The following is a 23,250-nucleotide window of genomic DNA, read 5'->3' on the forward strand; positions in this document are numbered from 1 at the left end:
CTTCCTACCAAAAAATAAACCAAAGGGAAGGATAGCTCATTGGTTCTCATTGAAATGAGATAGAAAGAACTCTATGGTTTGAGACGTAACTCCCAAAATTAGATGCTGCTTTCTTTGGTCAGTGGCTTCACTTACCACGTCTTGGTGCTGACTGTCTCTCTTGAGGGTGGTCTTTTTTGCCCCTTAAGAAAGAACAGAATATGGTAAAAGAGTTCCCTGACCTAGAAGGGATTTTGGAGGAGAGCCAAGCTTTTTCTTTGGATGCCCTCAGGCTTCCTGTCTTATTCTTGAAGTACAACAATCTCACTACTAGTTCCTTTACTCACAGGTCCTATGATTTTGCTACTATAGTCTGTCTATAGCTTCTGAATCTGCTCCAGTGGCCTTTTTCTTCACTTGGTTTTTCACTATGTTGTCAATACTAATCTACCTCCTTTCTCCCTGAGGCCCCTCCCATTCTTTATCTCTCTGCCTTCTTGGATATCAGTTCATTTGGTTTTTGACCTGACAAAATGGTTAGGTCTAGTGCCCAGCCTGATGGGAAATTTAACCCCTGTTCTAAGATGTACTAAGTGTGACTGTAGAGTGAGGAGGGAAGCCCAAAGAAGGAGGCCACCCAAGGATCTTAGTACTGAAATGTAGGAGTTTGGGAAAGGGAGTAGACTGTGTGCCAGAAGGGGGAATAGATTACAGAGGACATTCATGGTTTCTTTTCCTCATTCTGGGACACAGGCTAGGAGAGAGGAAAACAAGGAGTCTGATTCTACCCTCCAGTATTTTTGGTGATGAGGACATAGATGAGAGCCCCAAGAAGAGCCACTCCAGCTAGAACTCCAATCACAATGCCGGTGATAGCTCCACCTGAGAGTGTGGCACCATTACTTCCTCCTGGAGACTTAGATGCTGTGGACAAAGTAGAGAAGATGGACCTTCAGGGTTTTTGAGGTGTTCCAAACATGAAGTGCCTACCTCTTGTGCCCAGTGCCTGGGGCTTCCTAAATACTAAAGCATTGCTAGCTGATTGATAACATAGACTCAGTTTTTCTTCCTCAAGCCTGAGTATTCCCTTGTCAAAGTGACATTGTAGGCTACCTGGCAAATAATTGGAGACACCTGAATTTTGGTCAACCACACTGAACTCTACATACCCAATCTCAGAATATATGGTCTCTTACCAACATTGTGCCCCTACCTTTTTCTGTTTCTGTTGATGGTACCACCAAACTCCCAGTCATTTGGTTCAGATTTAAAACAATCTTTGACCTTTCCTTCAAAATCATCATCAAATCAAGTTCTGCAATGGCCTCCTTAATGTTATGGTTATTTGTGTTTCTACTGGACAATATCTCTCACATCTATCCCCTCATCTCAGTTTCTGCAGTAGACATACATCACTTCTCTTCCACATATTGGCAATAATTTTCTGGCCAATGTTTCTGACTCTGGTGTGTCATCTCTCTAGTTTATCCTTCAGATCATTGTCCATATTTAATCATTCTTAAATACCATTCTGATCATGTCATTTTCTCCTCAAAAAATCGCTAAATGTTTGTCTCTTGCATTGATCCCTGAAAGGCAGTGCATTGTAACAGAAAGAGCACTGGGATTAGAATTTTGAGAGCTGGATTAGAATCCTGCCCCTGTCACTTTCTAGCTATGAGATTTGGGGAAGTTTCTTCCACTCTCTGGACATCAATTTCCCAATTTATAAAATGATGCAGTGTGGGTTGGGGATGTGTTTCTGTCTGTCACATTCATCTCAGCTTTCAGTCCTCTGAGCTCACCATTCTCTTCCCCACTTCCTAGTCAAAAGCCTTCATTATTTTCCATTTGATTTTTTTCTCAAAAGCTTCCTTATTGGTTTTCCTTCCTTTAGTCTTTCTTCCAATCTGTGCCCTTCCCCTTTGCATTTTAAGTGCTCCATGTATTGTTATTGAGGAGAATTGAGGAAGATGGGCTAAGGTCTGCTGATAGAAATGAGATCACTTACTCTGGTCAAAAGGAGAAGTGATAAAACTGTCCTTGATCCAACAGCTCTTTACAATTATGGCATTTACTCTGTAGTTTTCCCTTTTTAATTCAAAGACCTTTAGTGAATATGAATTTTATTGAACTGCGATCAGTATATGTGTTTATTACTTTGCTTTTTAGCAAGAAGGAGTTCATAATGCCCTGGTGCATGATCAGTTTTAGTAAAAGTGACACACATAGATGAGAAGGCTCTTTCCATTTTTTATTCAATATTCACCAAAGATCCATCTTATCCAACTTTCATACAATTTGGTTCAGGTCCTTAGACATCTCTCTTTTTAGTAATATTTTCCACATCTGAAAGCAGTACATTAAGATCCCTTACTGTTGTAATTTTCTTCATCTTTTTTTTCCAAACATATATGTTTGGCAATTTAGCCCACATTCATTGTTATAATGGTGCAGTAATTCAGTGTCTATGGTACCTTTCAGTATAATGGAGTTTCCCTAATTTTTTTTTCATATCAAGTCCATTTTTGCTGTTATCTCAGATCATGATTGGTATCAACTTTTTTTAGTTCTACATGAACATAAGAGATTTTTTTCCTAACCCTGTATTTTAATTCTGTGAATCTTTATATTTCAGATGTATTCTTTATAGACAACATATTGCTCAGCTTTTGCTTTCTAATGAGCTATGCTAACCTCTTCTCTTTTATGGATGAAATTCTAATTTACATTTATAATTTAAAAATATTAATTTTCCTCTATCTTCTTCCCATATCTTTTCATCTCTTTGTTCTTTGTCTCATCCTTTCAGAAGGTGGAAGGAGAGAGGAATGGTTCTTTATTGTGATGGCTGTTTAATTTTGTGTGATCCTCATAGTGATTCCTTAGAACTAAGTACTTGAAGAACTACTTATGGCCATGCATAGTCTGCCCAAGCTGTATTGGTCTATTTTCTGTATTTAGGAACACATCATACTTTCCTACCTTTGAACATTAACCTGAGCTATTTTTCCATAGAAATAAAATATTATTCCTCTTCTTCCTGGACCTATTGAACTCCTTCCCATCCTTTAAAGCACAACTCAAGTGATAACTCTTCTCTGAAACCTAACCTGAGTTCTGACCATCCACAACTGCAATGCACTTTCCCCCCAGGCTTCCCTCAACACTTTATCATGCAATCACTCTCTAAACATACCTATCCTCTAATATTGTCTATCAATTATTTTTGTTGGAGTCTGAACCTTCTACTAGATTGTAAGATCATGAAGGCAAGAATGAAATCTTGGGTAAACTTTGTACTTCATTCAGTGTCTAGCACACTGTTCTGCACTCGGTAGGCACCTAAATGTGTGTCACATGATGAATGAGCTTGCATTGGACATAAGAGTTTCTCAGACTAATAAGGGAGAAAGAGAGGTTTGTCTCCATTTCTACCAAGGACAAACTAGCATAAATGGACTAACATTCACTATAAATCTGACCACATCCCTTAAAGAGACATTTTTTTCTTTAAATGTCCTCTCCCAATGCACTATGAAACATTGTCCCCTTGAATGGTCCTGAGCACTTCTTTCTTACATCCCATTCTAGGCCAACTCAAGGACTTATTCTCTGAGGAAAGAGAGAAAAGACTTACCAGCCACCTTGATGGTGATGTCCTTAGACACTGATAACTTGGTCACCCTGTTCCTTGCCCAACACGTATACTTTCCTGAATGTTCCAAAGATGCAGGCATGAGGGTATAAGAGCTTCCTGAATGTACAGGACTAGAACTCTCATTGACATGCCATTCATACTGGGCAGGGGGATAAGACAGAGCCAGACACTCTAAAGTCAGGGAGTCATTGAATTGGACCTCAATATCCCCACTTTCAGGACTCTGAGGAATCCTAATATTCTCTGGTCCATCTGTGTAAAGAGGAAAGAGGGAAATGGGATTTCAGTCACTGCTGGGGACAGAGTTTGGGGGGAAGGAGACAGAGAATCACTCACAGTTCACAGTCAGCGTGAAGGCATCACTTCTATTGGCAATGGCTGGATTCCAGGCTTCACATTGATAGGACCCAGCATCTTCCCTCTTCAGACCCTTAATGATGAGAATCTGATTATTCTCCAATGTGTTCATCCTCTCATTCAGTGACAGGTTCTGGTCATTGAAAAACCACCGAATGTTTGCCCCCATATTTTCTGTGACACATGTAAAGATTAAAGATTCATTCTCTATGATGTTGCTATTATTGACAACAATCTCAGGTTTGGCCAGTTTCTCTGTAGAAAGCAAAATAAGAGAGAGTTGATTGAGGAGCTGGGCTGCATCTCCATCAGGCATCACTTCAAGAAAAAAATACCTAAAGCTGAAACCCAAATACTTCAATTACAGACATTTGGGGATGGGCCCTGATATCATAGGGAAGGAAATGGCATATCATTCTACAGCTGTGTTAATAATTAAGGAGAGCAGAAAACTATGGGAAAGGAATACTCTGTCCTGGACTACCCTTCCTCCAGATAGCTCCCAGGTGTAAAAGGGAATTCTTTATTCTATTTGAGTTTACACATGTAAAAGGGAACCCTTTATTCTCTTTGCCAAGTTGGAGCTAACACTTTAGTTAACACTAACTTAAGTACTTCACTAGATTGTGAAGACAGGATTAACTCTCCTTTGTCTACCTTATGAATGAATCAACAGGAGCTTGATAGGTGGAGGAGATCTTACAAACACTTAGCCAAACATCTGTGAACTCTTTTGATGAGTATTCACCCCTCCAGAAGGTGAGAAGTGGTTCCCACAAACACTGCCCCCTGGGCAGTGCTAGACAACTCGAAAGATAGGAAGTCACTATAAAAGGCCCTGCATTTCTGGGGCTAAAAAAGTCGACTCTAAGAAGAAAGTCAGCTTCAAGAAGGAGTTAGACTTCAAGAGGGAAGTCAACTTTAAGAATAAGGGCAACTCAAGGAAGAAAGTTGAGCTCAGGAATCACCTTCAGCTGGAGTCATTGTCTTGACCTGCCTCTTGGAGGGAATTTGGGTGAGTGGATACGTGGCTTTCCCTTCCTGTCTTCTGGGGAGAGTTTAATTCCAGTTGAAGGTCAACAAGTCCTGACTGAATCAAGTAGCAGAGCAATATTTAATTAGTAGGTTAATGTCTTCTCTACCCTTTTGTATTTCTCTGCTTTGACTTTTTCCACCTTTTTTGTAAATAAAAGCTATTAAAAGTCATTTCAACTTTGAGCAATAAAATTTTGAATTGGCTACTACCATGCTATTCATAATTTTCACATATTTTAGTCAACCATTAAAATTTAATTCTTACACAGAACGTGAAGAACCTAGTGATTAAGGTGAGACTGAGAGTAGAGAATAAGCATTAGTAAGTGCATAATGTGTTCCTGACAGGAGCAGCAAGGTGGTACAGTAGATAAAGGTCTAGTTAAGAAGATCTGAGTTCTAATCTGTCCTGGAACACTTACTAGCCATGTAACCCCAGGCAAGTCACTTCACATTTATTTGCCTCAATTGTTCATCAGCAAAATAGGGATACAGTGAAGGAGGAAATGCAAGCCACTCAAGGATCTTTTGAAAAGAAATCTTATGGATTTTGTGCTTAGGGTCATGTATGTGCATGTACAATTAGACAAGATTGAGCAACTGAGCAACTAAAACAAATGTGTCCAGTACGTGGTAGTTGTGGTTGTCCTTTTGTTCCAGTTCTGTCTTACTCCTTGTGACCCTATTTGGATTTTCTTGTAAAAAATACTAGTGTTGTGCCATTTCCTTCTCTTACTCATTTTACAAATGAGGAAACTAAGGCAAGCAGAGATGAGTGATTTGCCCAGTGTCACACAATGAGTGTGAAGTCAGTTTTTAACTCAAGAAGATGAATCTTCCTGACTCTAGACCCCACATATTATTCATACCCTTGCATATGGTAGGTACATCATAAATGTTGTTTTTTTATGGCTATTATTTTTGTCAGGGGCTTTATAAATATGATCTCATTTTATCCTTCTGACAATCTTGGAAGCTTAAGTGCTCTCATTATCCCCATTTTACAGTTCAGGAAATCGAGGTATGCTGAGGTTATATGCCTTTTCGAGCATATACATCTAGCAAGTGTCTGAGGCTAGATTTGAACTCAGACCTTCCTGACTTCAGATCCAGTAAACTCCCTATCTGATGAGGCTTTCTCTGCTTCTCATCAGCATCTCATTCTACCACAGGAGTCCCTTGACCTCCATTCTCTGATTGTATTTCATAAAAATATGTTGATAGCTATACTTCAATAAAATTGGTTTCCTTTAAAGGTCTCTGGATTTTATTTTTGAAATTTAAAAACCTCCTTCTCAGAGGGGCTGCCTGGATGCTGACATGCTGACTACCCAAGAATTCTCTGGCACAAAAGAAAGCTTCCACCAGTTTCTGCTCACTGTTTCCCATTTCTCTTCCCTTCAGAATCTGAATGTCTCCTCCCCGATGGAGGTTCCAGGAAACAGTCAGTGCATATTACTTTTACCCTGGGCCTTGTTGCTGCTCCATTCACCACCTCTTTGTCTTAGTTTCCCCATCAGTAAAATGAGGGAGCTGAATTAGCTGGATAATAGGACCCTTTTGACTCTACCTGTGTGATACTTTGCAGGATCCTCCTATCCTACTTTACAAAGGAGAAAATGGAGGCCCAAAGAGACTGATGTGATTGCTAAGATTACTCCTTTTCCAGGGTCTCATCTCTTTCCTCTTTACCTGAAGGTCCTTGGGGGCCTTTCTCAGACCAGGAACCTGAAGTCTCAGGGCTCACAGAGACAGTGAGGACCGAGATTTTCACCAGGAATGGTTTTTATCCTTATCTAATATCCTCTCTTAATTTTTCAGGGAGAAAAAAGAGCCAGGGGCTGAGAGACTCACCAAATAATAATAATAATTAGCACCCACTGCCAAGTTCTCTCTCTCTAGGATTCTGTGTCCCTATAGAAATGGGAGTGACTGACTGAGAGACACCATTGATCTCAGAACTACTTCCTATTATACTTCCTAGCTGTGTGACCCTAGACAAGTCACTTAACCCCCACTGCCTAGCCCTTTCTGCTCTTCTGCCTTAGAATCATGTTGATTCTAAGTCAGAAGGTAATGGTTTAAAGATAAATAAAATAAGAACAAATTATGGAAACAATAAAAAAAAAACTACTTCCTATTATGTGGCCCTCTTCCTCAGGCGGCTTCACACAGTACACTGGAGACCTCCATGGAGCTGCTCTGGCAGACTCAGTCATCTTCTCTCAAAATTAGAGCCCCTCCCTAGATTAGGCTCCTTTTTGGATATTGATGGCAGTGCTTCCCTCCATAAACTTCCCCTAGGAAGGTCCATAGTCAGAGAATCTAATGGGAAGACCCAGGACATTACTAGTAGCCTCCTCAAGGTGGGAGGAGCCTGTGATCCCATTAGGTCCCTACATACTTTAACCGTATTATAAAAAATAAAGTAAGGTGAGCACTCCAACAAAGACAAAGAACTAGAAAATAAAGGTTCAAAATTGTTTCTTAGATACTTTGATATGTATTATGAAAGTATCTTCAGTGGTAAGTGAAGTGAAGCTCAAAGGTGAACTTCCCTTCAGGGAAAGGGCAAGGAATGCTAATGAGACTCTTGTTATAGAAAATAAGCTATTTATTTAAACATATATAAAGGAATAAGTATAGAGGACCAGCTCTATATGGTAGGGGTCCTGAGTGGCGTTTTACAGCGTCGGATTGCTAAGACAGGAAAAAGAAACTGAGAACAGCCGAACTAGTGGTTAGCCCATGCTGATCCAATGCTATGGGATTTTGGACTTTATTTTATACTGGTTTCAAACAAAGAACACAAAGAATCACAGCTGTGAAGGGGTTACAAATCATACACAATCCATTAAAGTCTAAAAAATAGAGATATGGGTGCAAGGACAAGGGCCAAATTCCAACCACCAATTAGTAGGGGATAATTCTGGAAGCAGAAATAAATTTCATGGAGATGTTTACTAATTGTGTTCTGTCTTGATTTACAGATCTGCACCTGGTCAGATAGTCTGGACTAAATTGTCTGGCTCCAGTCCTTATCTAAGTAATATATTTTTTAGGTTTCAGGCTTCTTAATTATCAAGGAGAGAAATTTTCAAGGAGAGGAACTGTTAACTCAGTAGCTGCTGGTCTGGTTAAGGACTCAAAGCTTTCCAATAAGAACATTGAGAAAATGTGGGGATCTAAAAATGAGTCAAAAGAGGAGCCTCAGATTTTTACCTTAGATGGTCCATTCTATCTGCATCTGACATGCAGTGCAGAAAAATCATACACACAGTTTTACTTGCCGATGATTTTGTAATGGGATCCAGATAAAACATCTATTACAGACTCTGTTTCTCTAAATGACTCCTAATAGCCTCTTGGAGGGGTCAAGTTGTTTTTGGATTAATCTACCTGCTGGTACCAGAGCTTTTCAGGGCTCAAGTGACCAGGACCAAACACAAAGACTGCCTCAGCCTGGATTGGTCACATAGGGAATCCAGGTAACAGGCCCTAAATTTGACCCTATTTCTCCAATTGGCTCTTTACATCCAACGGCTTTCAACAAAAAAGAATTTCTAATTCTAAGGGATTCTAACTCCACCCAAATAAACTCCCAGGTTCTTCAAGGAACCACTTCTCCTGTGGTTCACAGGCTACACTAATCCTCCCTGAGCTAATTAGTTTGAATCCTGCCTCAGCTACTTACTAGCTGTGTGACTGGCCAAGTGACTTGGTCTCTTTCAGTCTCATTTTCTTCCCTGATAAAAAATGGCACTTTTTTTATAAAAAAAAAATACATTGCAGGGTCTTTGTGAGAATCCAGGGAAATATGCCACATAGAGCACTTTGCTTGCCTCTGGAATATGCAAGCTAATGTTGATATTTTTTCCCACCTGAAAAACTTTCCTCCTTGGGAAAGTTGCTCCTGGGTGGAGCCCAAAAGACCTTTAATCCTCTCCTTGCACTGAATGTGTCTCCTCTTCCTCCAGCTAAGACCTCAGCAGGGACCAGGACCTTCTCTCCCAGTCCTACCCAATAGAAGAGGGCCCCTGGGAGCCTCTCTTGGTCTTTCCTCAAGGAAATGGAGGCAATAAGAGCAAGTAGGTAGCTCAGTGGAGAGAGACAGGGTTGGAGATGAGAGGTACTTGGTTCAAATCTGGCCTCAGACACTTCCCAGCTGTGTGACCCTGGGCAAGTCACTTCACCCCATTGCCCACCCTTACCACTCTTCTGCCTTGGAGCCAATACACAGTATTGATTGTAAGGTACAAAGTAAGGGTTAAAAAAAAAGGAGGAAGCCATGAGTTTGGAGAGTCTCAGCTCCTCAGGCTCCTTCCTGTGGGAGAGGGTCATGCTGGGACTTCTTCCCGCTCCCTGGCTAAGGATGTGAGGAGGAACCGGACAGAGAGAGGCTGTTAGAGCGACTGCAGGGCCCCTGGGCAGGGCAGCACTTACCAGTCACTGTCACATAGACTCCTGCTTTACTCTGTTCTAAATAGTCCTTTCTGAGGATCTTTACCAAGTAGTAACCAGCATCATCAAGGATGAGGTCGGGGATGAGCAGGGAGCCATTATGGAGCACCCTCTGCCGGATTCTGTCTGGTATCTGTCTCCTTCTGTTATAGTAGTACAGGGTGATCTTATTCTCCTTGGGATCCTCTGCTGATGACTTTTTGTACCAAACATACCAAATAGGTGTGTCTGTGTACCCCAGGAGCTCCAGCACGATGCTGCCCCCTACTCTCCCATAGGGCAGGTTTGGTACAATGGTGACGCCTTGAGCAGACGTTGGCTGGATCCAGCAGCTGAGGACGGAGGCTGAGGGGAGGAAGGAGGCAGAGGTCAGCAGCGTCTCCCAGCCCTCCTGGGAGGCCCGTATCACGCAGCTGTCCCCAGGCTCAGGGCGGGCCTGCCAAGCCTGCCTCAGAGTCTAGGGTGGGCTCAGTGGGGTACGTCTGGAGTGGATTCCTGTGGCTACCCATCTTTCTATCTGCCCCAGTCTCTGCAGAAGATCTGAGGGTGTATCATACACTCTCTTGCTGACGTCATTTACCCCAAGTCTATCCCACTGATCCTCCCTTCTGTCTCTTAGCCATTATCATATTGTTTTGATGAGCTCTGCTTTATAGTATAGTTTAATATCTGGTACTGCTAGGCCACCTTCCTTCATGTTTTTTTTTTTTCATTATTTCACTTGATATTCTTGATCTTTTGTTCTTCCAAATGAACTTTGTTATGGTTTTTTCTAATTCAGTAAAAAAGTTTTTGGGAAGTTTGATAGGTATGGCACTAAATAACCAAATTAATTTGGGTAGAATGGTCATTTTTATTATTTTAGCTCGTCCTATCCACGAGCAGTAAATGTTTTTCCAATTGTTTAGATCTAGTTTTAATTATTTGGAAAGGCTTTCATAGTTGTGTTCTTATAATTCCTGTGTTTGTGTTGGGAGATAGATTCCTAAGTATTTTACATCGTCTGGGGTGATTTTAAATGGTGTTTCTCTTTCTACCTCTTGCTGCTGTGATGTGTTGGAAATATATAGAAATGCTGGTGATTTATGTACATTTATTTTGTATCCTGCAACTTTGCTAAAGTTGTTGATTATTTCCACTAACTTTTTAGTTGATTCTCTAGAATTTTTTAAGTAGATCATCATATCATCTGCAAAGAGTGATAGCTTGGTCTCCTCACTGCCTATTTCAATACCTTCAATTTCTTTTTCTTCTCTAATTGCTACTGCTAGTGTTTCTAGTACAATGTTAAATAATAGAGGTGATAATGGGCACCCTTGTTTCACTCCTGATCTTACTGGAAATGCTTCTAATTTATCCCCGTTGCAGATGATGGTTGTTGATGATTTTAGATATATAACGTTTATTATTTTTAGGAAAGGCCCTTCTATTCCTTGATTGCTCATGTGTAGGACAAGCTAACATAATAAAACTGACCATCCTTCACAAATTAATTTACTTATTTAGTGCCATACCTATCAAACTATCAAAAAACTTTTTTTACTGAATTAGAAAAAACTATAGCTAAGTTCATTTGGAAGAATAAAAGATCAAGAATATCAAGGGAAATAATGAAAAAAATATGAAGGAAGGTGGACTAGCAGTAACAGATCTTAAACTGTACTATAAAGCAATGGTCATCAAAATGATATAGCACTGGTGAAGAGACAGAAGGGAGGATCACTGGAATAGACTTTGGGCAAGTGACTTCAGCAAGACAGTCTATGATAAAACCAAAGAACCCAGATTTTGGGACAAAAACCCACTATTTGACAAAAACTGCTGGGAAAATTGGAAAACAATATGGGAGAGTTTGGATCTAGATCAACATCTCACACCCTATACCAAGATAAATTCAGAATGGGTGAATGACTTGAATATAAAGAAGGAAACTATAAGTAAATTAGATGAGCACAGAATAGTATACTTGTCAGATCTCTGAGAAAGGAAAAAATTTAAAACCAAGCAAGAGTTAGAAAAAACTACAAAATGTAAAATAAATAATTTTGATTACATCAAACTAAAAAGGTTTTGTACAAACAAAACCAATGCTACCAAAATTAGAAGGGAAGCAACAAATTGGGGGAAAAAATCTTTGTAACAAAAAACTCTGACAAAGATCTAATTACTCAAATATAAAAGGAGCTAAATCAATTGTACAAAAAAATCAAGCCATTTCGCAATTGATAAATGGACAAGGGACATGAATAGACAATTTTCAGATAAAGAAATTGAAACTATCAACAAACACATGAAAAAGTTTTTTAAAACTCTTATAATTAAAGAAATGCAAATCAAAAGAACTCTAAGGTACCACCTCACACCTAGCAGATTAGTTATCATGACAGCAAAGGAAAGTGGTGAATGTTGGAGGAGTTGTGGCAAAATTAATGGGACATTAATGCATTGCTGGTGGAGTTGTGAATTGATCCAACCATTCTGGATGGCAATTTGTATCTATGCCCAAAGGACTTTAAAAGACTATCTGCCTTTAGATCCAGCCATACCACTGTTTGGTTTATACCCCAAAGAAATAAGGAAAAAGACTTGTACAAAAATATTTATAGCTGCACTCTTTGTGGAGGCAAAAAATTGGGAAATGAGATAATGTCCTTCGATTGGAGAATGGCTGGACAAATTGTGGTATCTGTTGGTGATGGAATACTATTGTGCTCAAAGGAATAAAAAACTGGAGGAATTCCATGTGAACTGGAATGAACTCCAGGAATTGAGGCAGAGTGAAAGGAGCAGAACCAGGAGAACTTTATACAGAGACTGATACACTGTGGTACAATTGAACATAACTGACTTCTCTACTAGCAGCAATGCAAGGATCCAGAGCAAGGCTGAGGCACTTATGAGAAAGAAAACTAGCCACATTCAGAGGAAGAACTCTGGGAGTATAAACACAGAAGAAAAACAACTGCTTGAACACATGGGCTGAGAGGGATATTATTGGGGATGTAGACTCTAAACGTTAACTCTAGTTCAACTATCAATAATATGAAATTAGGTCTTAATCAATGATACATGTAACAACCCAGTGGAATTGTGCATCTGCTATCGGGGCATGGAGGGGCTTGGGGGAGAGTGAATGAACATGATACATGTAACTATGGTAAAATATTCAAAATTTAAAAATTAAAAAAAAAAAAGAAAATCTGAGAATTTGGTCTTGATATGGGCAGACAGGGGGCAGTGAGGGGCAGTAATAGGAATGGGGTCCTCTTACTCTGAAGTCTTGCATTTGTCACTAGTTAAACCTCAACTGCAAAACCTCAAGTTTCAGCATTAGTCAAGCATGAATTGCAGATTGAACCATTAACCACTCTGTGTTCTAGATTTGTAATATTTGAGACTGACCATCAGCTTTGTACCTGCTCCATTTTATTAATTACTTATATTCTTAGAAATAATTAATTATCCAGAGTAGGCCTCCAATGTACCACACCCCTCACTCCCATGTTCCCACTCTAGGAGGGCAGCAAGACCTCTCCCACATTGACAGATGATGACAAGCTGGACAATGGAAGAACATGGAACCCATGCAGTGGGGACTCTGGCATTCCAGAAGAATCCCCCCATCTTGCACATGCTCCTTATTCCCTATGGCAAGAAACCCCAAAACATACCTCCCCCTGAGTTTGGAAAGGGAGATACTAAGCTACCAGACCCCAATAAACATGCCAACCTGCTCCACAGAGTGTGGAAGCTGCCAGTCTATAGAGGAGCTGTTACTCCATACTATCAGCTCCAGAGAGGCTACTCTACTAGCTAGTCCCTAGGTTTACACATCAGCCCTAGGGCTACCTAATTTGCCCCCAGACTTTTCCCCCAGCTCTTAGGTTATTTCAACACCTTAAGCCTCTTCTTGGAACATTCTTTTCTTCTGGATGGAACAGAGTTGAATCTCCCATTCTTGGGGAGAGACCCTGCTACAGGCTTGGCTGTGTTTCTCCCACACCATATTTTGGTGCATTGACCAGGAAGTATCTTGCTTGAACTCCCTTTGATCAGAGGTCAGAAATAGTGATCTTTTTTAACCCTTGCTCCTCTAGGGTCCTGATTTTTGCTGCATTCCCTAAGGGAGTGCAATCAGTGTACGGGAGTATGGGTCAAGGAGCATCTACTCCCAAATATTCAACATTGGGTACTCTTTTAAAGTGAAGTTCTCTGAATAAATGAAATAGGTTAGAGAATATAGTAGAATTGAAGTAGATTAATACATTTCTGCATTATTTAGGAAACTGACCTCATCCCTCCAGGAGGTCAAACAATTTATGCAAGTGGTGGTCAGAGTCCAAATTCCCCTATGGACAACAAAGGGACAAAGGGACATTAGGTACAAACAAATAGGTCAGGATGGAACACAAAGTAAACATATAGCTAACTAAGGAGTGTTTCAGTGCATATGAAAAGTAAATATCCACTGAGTGATCTGAGTATTATCCACCTAGCACTACCTATATTTGTGATGAGTGTCTTCTTGACAAATAAGAAGCTGGATGTGAAAGGAAATCGCTTTGTATCTTGTAACTCATATAAACCATCCCAGAATGTCAGTTTGATACAGCTTCCATTAGGGAAGGCTGTCCCAGCTGGTACATTTCTTTTTATTTTCTTTTTTAAATCAATAAAAAATGGTTCCAATTACTGAATTTCTGGGTGTCTCATGTTATGAAGTACTCCCCTTCAAAAGCATTGGGACAAGGTAGATCGTGTCCATCTAGAAGAAGAAGAAGTTGATTTCTTATTGCAATATCCCCTGGCCACAATATAGCCCCAAAGACCAAGAAATGGTAGTTAGTTATAATGCTTCCTTTCCATTGGACTTGTTCTGCCACACAAATATTTTATGTCTTGGCCTTCCTGGTCCTGGCACAGAGCCCAGAACTTAGTGGGCGGTGTGTGGTGTGTGTGGTTAGGAAGGCTAAAGAAAATCCAGAGCCCAATCTTTTAGAAGATCCTATCCTGGCTCCAATCTTACTTCTCTCCCTAATTGCGCTCATGCCATTCCTCAACCCACCCACCACCACCTTTGAGTAAAGGCTCTGCACCTGTCCCATCTCTCTCCTCTGCTTCCTCTGGTCCCTCTCCCTCTGCTCCAGCAGAAAGCTCTCTTCAGGAGAACTGCCCTACCCCACCTTCCAGCCTCTGCTTCCTCCCTTTTACAGGCTTTATACCGTTCCTCGACACCTGCTTCTTCGCCCTCCTTTACCTCCTCCCATTCCATTCCATACCAGAAGCCCCTTGTCTCATGCACCATCCCATGTGACCTGCCCCCTGAGGGAAGAAGCTATGGGGAGAGAAATTAGGCAAGTATCCTGAAGATCCTACCCATTTCATTGATTTAAAATTTCATTGGCTTAAAGCACTCACCCTGCAATTTGAGACTGTCTGGAGCAACACTGACATTATCCTGTCTCATTATTTATTGCACAGTAGATGAAAACTAGAGAATTTGGAATCTGGCACAGAAGAAGGGAAGTCAGTTAGCAACCAGATGTCCCTTGGGTGCTACAGCAGCTCCCACATCTGACCTGGGCTGGGATTACGAAAGGGTCAGACATGAGAAAAGAAGAACCCATAAGCTGATGTGTTTGATTGAGGAAATGGTGAAAGAAATTAAAAAAAATGTAAATTATGAGAAAGTAATAGAGGTCACCCAAAAGATGGAGGAAGTCCCTGCCATGTTTCACAGCAGGTTAGTGGAAGCTAGGAAGAAATTTACCCACTTAGAGCCTGAGTCTCCTGAAGGAGGCCTGCTCCCCAATATGCATTTCAAAATCAATCAGCTCCTGATATTAGAAGGAAGCTGTGGAAATTGGAATCTGGTCTCCAAACAACAACCTCCAAAGTACTTAATGCTGCCTTTAAGGCATTTAACAACTGGAATCTGGAACAGGCTGAGGGAAAGGATCATAAATTTCTTACTGATTGCAAGGAACATGCACTGCTTATTGAAGCTACCATGTCTAAGCTAGACCCTTCCTGTAAGAAACCAGCTCCAGAGGAAAAGAGGTTGACTCAGAGTCAAGGGTCAGCAACCTGCTTTCATTGTGGGAAGGAGGAGAAGATGCCCTGAGAACCATAACAAACTAGCTTTGCCCCAGGCCCTTGTCCCTCCTGAGGGGAGAAGGGGCTTTGAAAGAGCAAATGCCCTAAGAATCATCTGTGTCAAGAGTCCTACAACTCTGAGTGATGAGGTCCCCCCACTCCTTCCATCATGAAGGCTGAGCCTAGGGTGGCATTGGATGTGGCAGGTAAGAGCATACATTTCTTTGTTGATTCAGGAGTCGTGTACTCTGTCCTGCCCCACTCTCTGGCCCCACAAATCTTCTCAGCATCAAATAGTGGGGACAGAGGGTCATCAGGAAGGCTGCTTTGAGATTTTGCCTCTACCCTGTAGATTTGGAGATCACATGTTTCAGCATAGTTTGCTAATCCACCTGTCTTGTCCTATATGCCTTCTAGGTAGGGTCATACTGACCAAAATCAAAGTAAAATGAGCTTTTGCTCCTCCATTCTGGTCCCCCTTCCAAATCCAACCGCGTCCCAACTGAAGTCCGGAATATGGGAATCCCTGGGAAAGCTACCCACGTGGAGCCAGTTAGGGTACATTTGAAAGAGCCCCTTAATTACCCCCACAGGAAGCAATAGCCTATTAGCATGGAAGGAAAAAGGGGTCTCCAGTCCCTGATTGACAAACTTCTTCAATATGGACTTTTAACTCCTTGCCAATCATCTTGCAATTCATCAATCCTTCCTGTAAAGAAATCAAATGGGGACTATCAGCCAGCATGGGATCTTAGGGCAATCAATGAGGCAATTATTCCTGGCCACCCTAGAATGCCCAACCCCTTTATCATCCTGCTCAGATCCCTGGTGACACTCTCTGGTTTTCTGTTTTGGACCTGAAAGATACTTTCTTTTGCGTTCCCCATTGGCAAGGACTTCATTTTTGCTTTTGGATGTGCTTCACCATCTGAACTGCTATTGAGACAATATACATTGATTCCTCCCCAAGCATTCACGGATAGCCCCCACCTTTAGAGGAATGACCTCAGTAAAGATCTGAGAGACCTCCAATTAGATAAGAGGGTTATTATTCAGTATGTAAACGACCTTTGAATTTGTAGCCCTAATCTTAAGATGTCTCAAGACACCATTAAGATCTGATTTCTGAGCAGACTGGGGCAACTAGACTTCACCAAAGAAAGCCCAAATCTCTGAACAGCAAGTGAAGTACATGGGTCATGTGTTAACACTCTCCTGCCAGTCCCTAGCCCCTGAGAGGAATAAGCTATCCTTTCAATTCCCCCTCCCCAGCCACAAAGAAAAAGCTGTGAACATTTTGGGGAATAGCTGGGTTTTGTAAGTAAATAAAGCTCTTTAAAAATTATATCCACAATTGGCCTTCCATATTTCCTCCAGAGTGGTAATGGACCGGGCTTCTCTTATGTTCAGCCTGGCATCCCCAATCCTATGGGAAAGCAGAAAAAAATAAATCACACTTTAAAGTGAATCCTCACTAATATATGTCAGGTAGCTAAGAGAGATTGGATACAAGCCCTTCCCATGGGCCTGTTCTTTTGAGGATTCACATAGATTCCAAAGCTGGCTTAGCAATCAGCCCCTTTGAACTTCTATATGGGAGACCCTTCTTAGCTACTGACTCACTTTTAGACTCAGAGTCATATGCCTTCATAGTTTTGCCTGCCAAATGGGATCTATACATACTGCCTTATGGGAATCTGCAGACACTGTACTCCCTAAAAAAGAGGATGGAGAGACTGGACAACCACTTCCATCAGCTCAGCTGGGAGACATAGTATATCAGAAGACCTGGAAAGTAGATGGGGTAAACCAACAACTTTAAGCTAAATAGAGGGACCCCTTCTATGTCATTTTTGTAACCCCTACTGTTGTTAAATTAGAAAGCAGTCCTCCTAGACACATATCTCTCATATCAAACCAATTTTACCCCTAGATTGTGCAGACCCTCTTCCATCATACTCCTGTGAACCAACTGAAGATCTTAAATCTTAAATTCCAATCTGAGAAGAAGTCAAGTAGGGTCAATTGTAACATGCCCTGAACACCCCTGTATAACATTCCTAGTAATCATTAGGCTTGGAGCTTTACTCTTAAGATTCCACTAAACTATTGTCTATTTATGCAACTTAAACTACAGAAATTTCCCACTTTATTTTCATTCTTTATTCCTTTTGGACTTTCCAGGTAACCCATACCTCCATGTGGTGGAGAGAGCTATAACACTTTTTAACCTGTCCTCCTGTTGGCTATGCCTAGAAAATGGAGAAAACTTATAGCTGTTTCCCATGTTCCTGAAAGCATGAAGTGAGCCAAACAGGTTCAGAGTCCCTAGAGCAGTGATGGTGAACCTTTTAGAGAACCTTTTAGAAACTGCAAGCCACTTGTGAGCCACCTGCCTACCCCAGACAGGGGAGGGAGGAAGGGCTCCCATTCTGCTGCTGGATAGAGGGTTTGGCGATGTGAGAAATGTCTTCAGGAGCAGTGGAGAGGGGGAAGAGAGCAGCCCCCTCTGGCACGTGTTAAATAGTTTTACCATCATAGTCCAATGAAGAAATAAAGGTAGATAATTTGGACTAGAGAGGAGGAGGATGTGATATATTTTGTATCCAAAAAGTGTCTTTTAACTCTCCTCTCAAGAGGAAAGCCAGTGATGACTTTCCTTCCCTGGGTCAGACGTATGACAGGTTCTTGGAGACACACTACACACACACACACACACACACACACACACACACACACATATATATATATGTATATACTATTTATTAATGTATAGTGATATGAGAATAAAGATAAATAAATTGAAGACTCTTAAACTAACAGGAAACTAAATCCACCCAACTGCTAAGTCCATCTCACAATGGAGTCTTCTGTTCTTCAAAACTACACTAATATTACACTAACATTGACTAAAAAAAACCCCAAATGCCATCTGACTACAAATCTACCTAAATCTTTATTCACTTCATTCAGTTTGATAAAGATGTCTTCCAAGATTCAGTCAGCCAATATGGCAGCCCCTAACTGACAATCTGGTGGCCCAGAGACCTGACCAACAGCTTCAATCTTCCTCCTTCTCCAAAAACTGTTATCCAGGAAAGCAGGTCTATCAGTTTCTTCTGAGATATGACTTCTCTCAGTCAGGAAAGTAGAAACCCCTTTAGATTGGATTCAGAGGTCTCTCTTCTTTTTCACCAACCAAGAGTAAGATGTCTGTCTCCAGCAGCAGTCAGAGAGGGAGTGCCAGCTCACCCACTGAAGTCCAGTGAGTGACTTACATTTAGAGATGAAAAGCAAGCTCGCCAAACAAAGTCCAGTCAGTGAGACTCACAGAAAGAGATGAAAAGCGCGCTCACTGTCCAAAGCCTAGGCAGGGAGTGTCCTAGTCAGAGGATCTCCCCGCAATTGCCAGAAACTCTTCCTTTGTTCTTTCTTCCAAATTCTAGTCTCATGCCTTGCTCTCTAACTTGTTCATATTCCCTAAGTGATCTCTTTATCAACTATCTTATCTTTAATTAATATTTCATCCTAATTTCCTTACTACACCTAAAAGAAATATGGATATTATAAACACACCTCATTCAGACAGCTGCTATAAGACCCTGAATTGCACAAAGTACTTCCAGAGCCTAGCAGAGGTGAACCCTAGAAGCTCCAACCCTTGTATCAAAAGTTAGTTTACAATGATACCTTTCCTCTTTGCTATACTGTATCTCCTTTGTACAGTGCCAATATAGGGGGAATTCCCCTATCCCAGTATATTTTCCCTGCTACTATCTCTAAAAAAGATTTCAAACCTATAGGCAATGTAAGCATCTGGAGACACACAGTCTCTGTAGCAGAGGCCATGTTCAGCAAACAAAGAGCCTCGGCACTCACTAATTGGTTAGTACAACAACAAAGATGGGGCAAGTCTAATTCATATTGTCAAGATTTCCCCACAAGTATGAACCCAGGCTCCATTTCATTTTATCAAGAACAACTCTGAGCCAGGGAATTGCCAGACTCGACACCTCTGGATCACCTGAAAAAGCTGTCTGGGGACTCAAAAAGAGGATACCTGTGGAACTACACCTCAGAAACTGGCCCTCATACATCTAACTCCTGCTCTAACCCTTCTATGGCTTTCCTCCTTACTCCCAAATTTTGCAAAATCTCTCCAGTAGCAGACCAGACCCCATCATGTCCAACCCTCCTTGGACTTTTATTGAATTTTACTCAGGAACACCCACTGATTCAGGACTTCTTTTTCTTCATGGACAAAAACCTCTATCGCTGGCTTCCCCCATTTTTGGTCAGAAATATTTTCCTTGATACATGTATTTCCCCCCATCAAGACCTTGAATGCTACATTCCCAGTCCCACTTCCTGCTCACATACTCCAAAGCTCACATACACCAAAGGTGAGGTTTCCCTTTTTTTTCCAGCCTTATTGGGGGCAGGTGCCCTCAGAGGGACAGTCAATGGAATAACAAGATTAGTGTTCCCAAGGCTAATTACCAAGGACTAGCAAACTGGATATTGGAAATAAGTGACCTTCTCATTAGAGGTTTAAAAGTCATTAAGGTCCCTAACTAAGACAGTCCTTCTGTGCTCAGAACATTTGTGAATGATCCTCACTGAGGCACAGGAAAATTCCCAACACTGGAGGGAAAAAGCTTTAAGTCAGGATCTTCTTGGGGGTCCTGATTTTTTACCATCATAAGCCTCCTCCTTATACTCTTGTTATTCATAACTCTCCTTTTGATCTTTTGGTCCCTGTCTTCTAAACATGCTCACTAATTTTGTTTCTTCTCAGTAACACTCTATTAGATTTCCAATGGTATGATCTACTGCCAGTCTGCCTGCAACTACTCTCTACTTCTTGGATCAAGCCCATTGATCCTTTCCAAAGACCCAACTAGGGCCAGCACAACATCTCAACTCAGCCTGAAGTTACAGAAGTTGAGATTTTCACCGATTCTTCCCAGATTTCTTAATATCTGGGCTTTTAAAAGGGGGGGATGATGTAGGATGACAAGGAGCCATGAAGGGTAGTAGTAGGAATGGGACCCTCATACTCTGAAATCTGGCATTTCTCAGTTAGCACTGGTGAAACATTAACTATGAAATCTGTAGTTTCAGCATTAGTCAAGCTTGAATTGTAGATCATTCAATTATCCACTCAGGGTACTGGATCTGCAACATTCTATACCTGCCATCAGCTTTGTACCTGTGCTGTTTTATTAATTACTTATATTGTTCTTAGAAATAATTAGTTACCTATAGTGGTCTTCCAATGTGTCGCATCCCTTCCACCACCATATTCCTATTCTAGAAAGGCAGCAAGACCTCTCCCACATTGACAAATGATGACAAGGGAGACAATGGAGGAACATGGAACCTGTGCAATGGGGACTCAGACATTCCAGAAGAATCCCCCAATCTTCCCCATGCTAAGCTCCCAAGCCCAATAAATGTGTCAACCCTGATCCACAGGTGTGGAAGTTTCACTCCTCAGAGGAAGCTACCACTCTACAGGAGAGCTGCTATTCCATACTATCAGCTCTTAAAGAGGCTGCTCTACTAGCACCTGGGCTTGCCATCAGCCCTAAGGCTACCTGATTAGCCCCCAGATTACTCCACCAGCTATTAGGCTACCACTGCCTTAAAGGTCTTCTTCAAATAAAATTCTTTTCTTACTTCTGCATTGAATAGAATTTGAGGATTCCATTCTTGGGTGAGTCCCTGCAACAAGCTTGGCTGTGTTTCTCCTACATCAGTCAGTGACCTATTTTAAACTTACTCTTTGGACCTAATTCAAAAAGGACCTGCCAGTGTGGTGGACAAGACACTGAAGGGAGAAAAGAATTAACAAAACAGTGTGACAGGAAATAGAAACCAAGACCTAGGCCGAGAAAAAAAACCTTTAGAGATACCTGAATCAAATACTCTTAGTTTGCATATAAGAAAAACTGAGGCTTAGACAAATTCACATTGGTATTCAATAGTCTTAGTATTTTTACTTTTGGTATTAAATAGTAAGTAATGAAAGCAGCATGTGAATTTGGATCTTCTGGCTCCAAATCTAAGGAGAGTATTTCGCACTAAACTCTGGGTACACTTAAAGGCTCAAGAGGTTTGCTCCCAAAAAGCCCTGGGAGAAAGGAGGTATTGCAGACAAACAATGAGCTGTCCATGGTCACACAGAAAGGAAACAGGGCTAATGTTCAAACCAAGGTCTCCTCTGATTGAAAAACTTACTTAGCCTCTAAATTACTCAGCTTCTGGGCTAGACTTTGCCTTGAGGCTCAGGGATGTGGGCTGATGGTCCTGAGATGCAACTTCCTCCTTTGCCCCCTGGTTCAAGGAGGATTTTTTTTTTAATCAAGTCTGAAGAGATTGTCCCTAGGACAGATCCCCTGAGACTAGTCTCCCTCCTGCTGACCCTAGCATTGATTCACTTGCTTCTATCAGGGCCAGAATCCCCCAAGCCTCCTCCCCTCCTCTAGGTTAAAACAGAGTTGGTATCTCACCTGTGATCAGGAGCCACTTCCATGAGCTGCCTCCACTGTGGGGGGCTTCTGAGGACCTCTCCCATAGTCTAGGCTGCCCACTGTGTGGCACCATCTCTCTCCTTCCCAGGAATCTCTGCATTCCTCTCTTGAGTTGTGGTTCCCTTGTTTAGAGCCCAAGTGCAGACCCTGGAGGTGTCTCTTCAGGTCTCCAGGCTCAGAGCTATAACTGCCTGGGATCCCAGTACTGTCTCTGCTCCATCTCCTCTTTCTCTTGGTATCTGATGTCTCTTTTCAGGACTGGATTTCTTTCAGCAAGAATCATATAAACTTCACAGGGCAGCAACTTGGCTTTTGACTTTGTCCTTCCTCTCTTCTACTTCTTGTTCTTCCCCTCCCAGCTGCTATGGTTTCCTGTCTCTCCCAGGGAGCCGCTCCCCTGCACAGATCCCTCCCACTGTCCACAGAGAAGTACTTTGTCCCCAAAAAGAGAACATGGGTCACTCAGTATTACCTCCTCTTTTGTCTTGTAGTGACACTTCAATCTTCTTTATTTTTCTCCCTGAGTAGAGACTGTTTAGACTCCTAAATGAACACAGGAAATGGTGGGCAGACACTGTGCTTGAATCCCTATATTAAGCTTCTAGGACCCAGACTATCAAGATCACCTCCCCTATCAGGCCAGGCTAGAATACCCTGGCATTTCTTCAAGTATTTTACTGTGGTAATGAGAGGTCCAAACATCACTAGGAGTGGGAATAGGAGATGGTACAGACTTCTTTATATTGAGAGCAAGAATGAAGCACCTTCTCTGCCCCCCACTCTGCTGCTACATGGTTCATTTGGTGGAGGCTGAGTCTGGAATCAAGAAGATGGGAAATAGTCTTTACTTCCCCATTTTAGAGAAGGGGATGAGACCTTCACTTTTCACTATCACCCAAACAAAAGGGACAAGTTTTAGGGAAAATGGGGAAGAATGAAAGGGCAACAAAGGGGCAGGGAGAGAGGACTGGTAATAGATTCAAAGGGACATGGGGAAAAGCTGACATGAGGCTCATGATGGGCCATGGGAAGAAAACCCAGGTGAAGGGGATAGACCTTGGAGACAAGACTATGGGACAGACATAGCATGAATGGAAAATAGACCCTACAGATGAAGGAGTAGAA

General features: G+C 41.6%; 1 protein-coding gene across 1 annotated transcript; it reads right to left on the reverse strand.

Moving 5' to 3' along the window:
- Nucleotides 1-127: 127 nt before the first annotated feature.
- On the reverse strand, nucleotides 128-22,198 carry LOC123240853 (carcinoembryonic antigen-related cell adhesion molecule 6-like). The gene is made up of 6 exons (XM_044668566.1): nucleotides 22,105-22,198; nucleotides 9,476-9,838; nucleotides 3,977-4,252; nucleotides 3,620-3,892; nucleotides 768-903; nucleotides 128-182 (listed from the first exon to the last, which is right to left on the reverse strand). The coding sequence occupies exons 1-6, from the start codon at nucleotides 22,196-22,198 to the stop codon at nucleotides 128-130; spliced, it is 1,197 nt and encodes a 398-aa protein (XP_044524501.1).
- Between the last annotated feature and the right edge of the window lie 1,052 nt (nucleotides 22,199-23,250).

The sequence above is a fragment of the Gracilinanus agilis genome, chromosome 3, assembly GCF_016433145.1.
Source record: "Gracilinanus agilis isolate LMUSP501 chromosome 3, AgileGrace, whole genome shotgun sequence".
Lineage (NCBI taxonomy): Eukaryota > Metazoa > Chordata > Mammalia > Didelphimorphia > Didelphidae > Gracilinanus > Gracilinanus agilis.

Coding starts and splice junctions, on each gene's coding strand:
- LOC123240853 (XM_044668566.1), bottom strand. CDS start 22,198: ATGGTGCCACACAGTGGGCAGCCTAGACTATGGGAGAGGTCCTCAGAA. Junction 4,253..9,475: donor AGTCTATGTGACAGTGACTG/GTAAGTGCTGCC, acceptor TGCTTTCTACAG/AGAAACTGGCCAAACCTGAG. Junction 3,893..3,976: donor CTTCACGCTGACTGTGAACT/GTGAGTGATTCT, acceptor CTCTTTACACAG/ATGGACCAGAGAATATTAGG.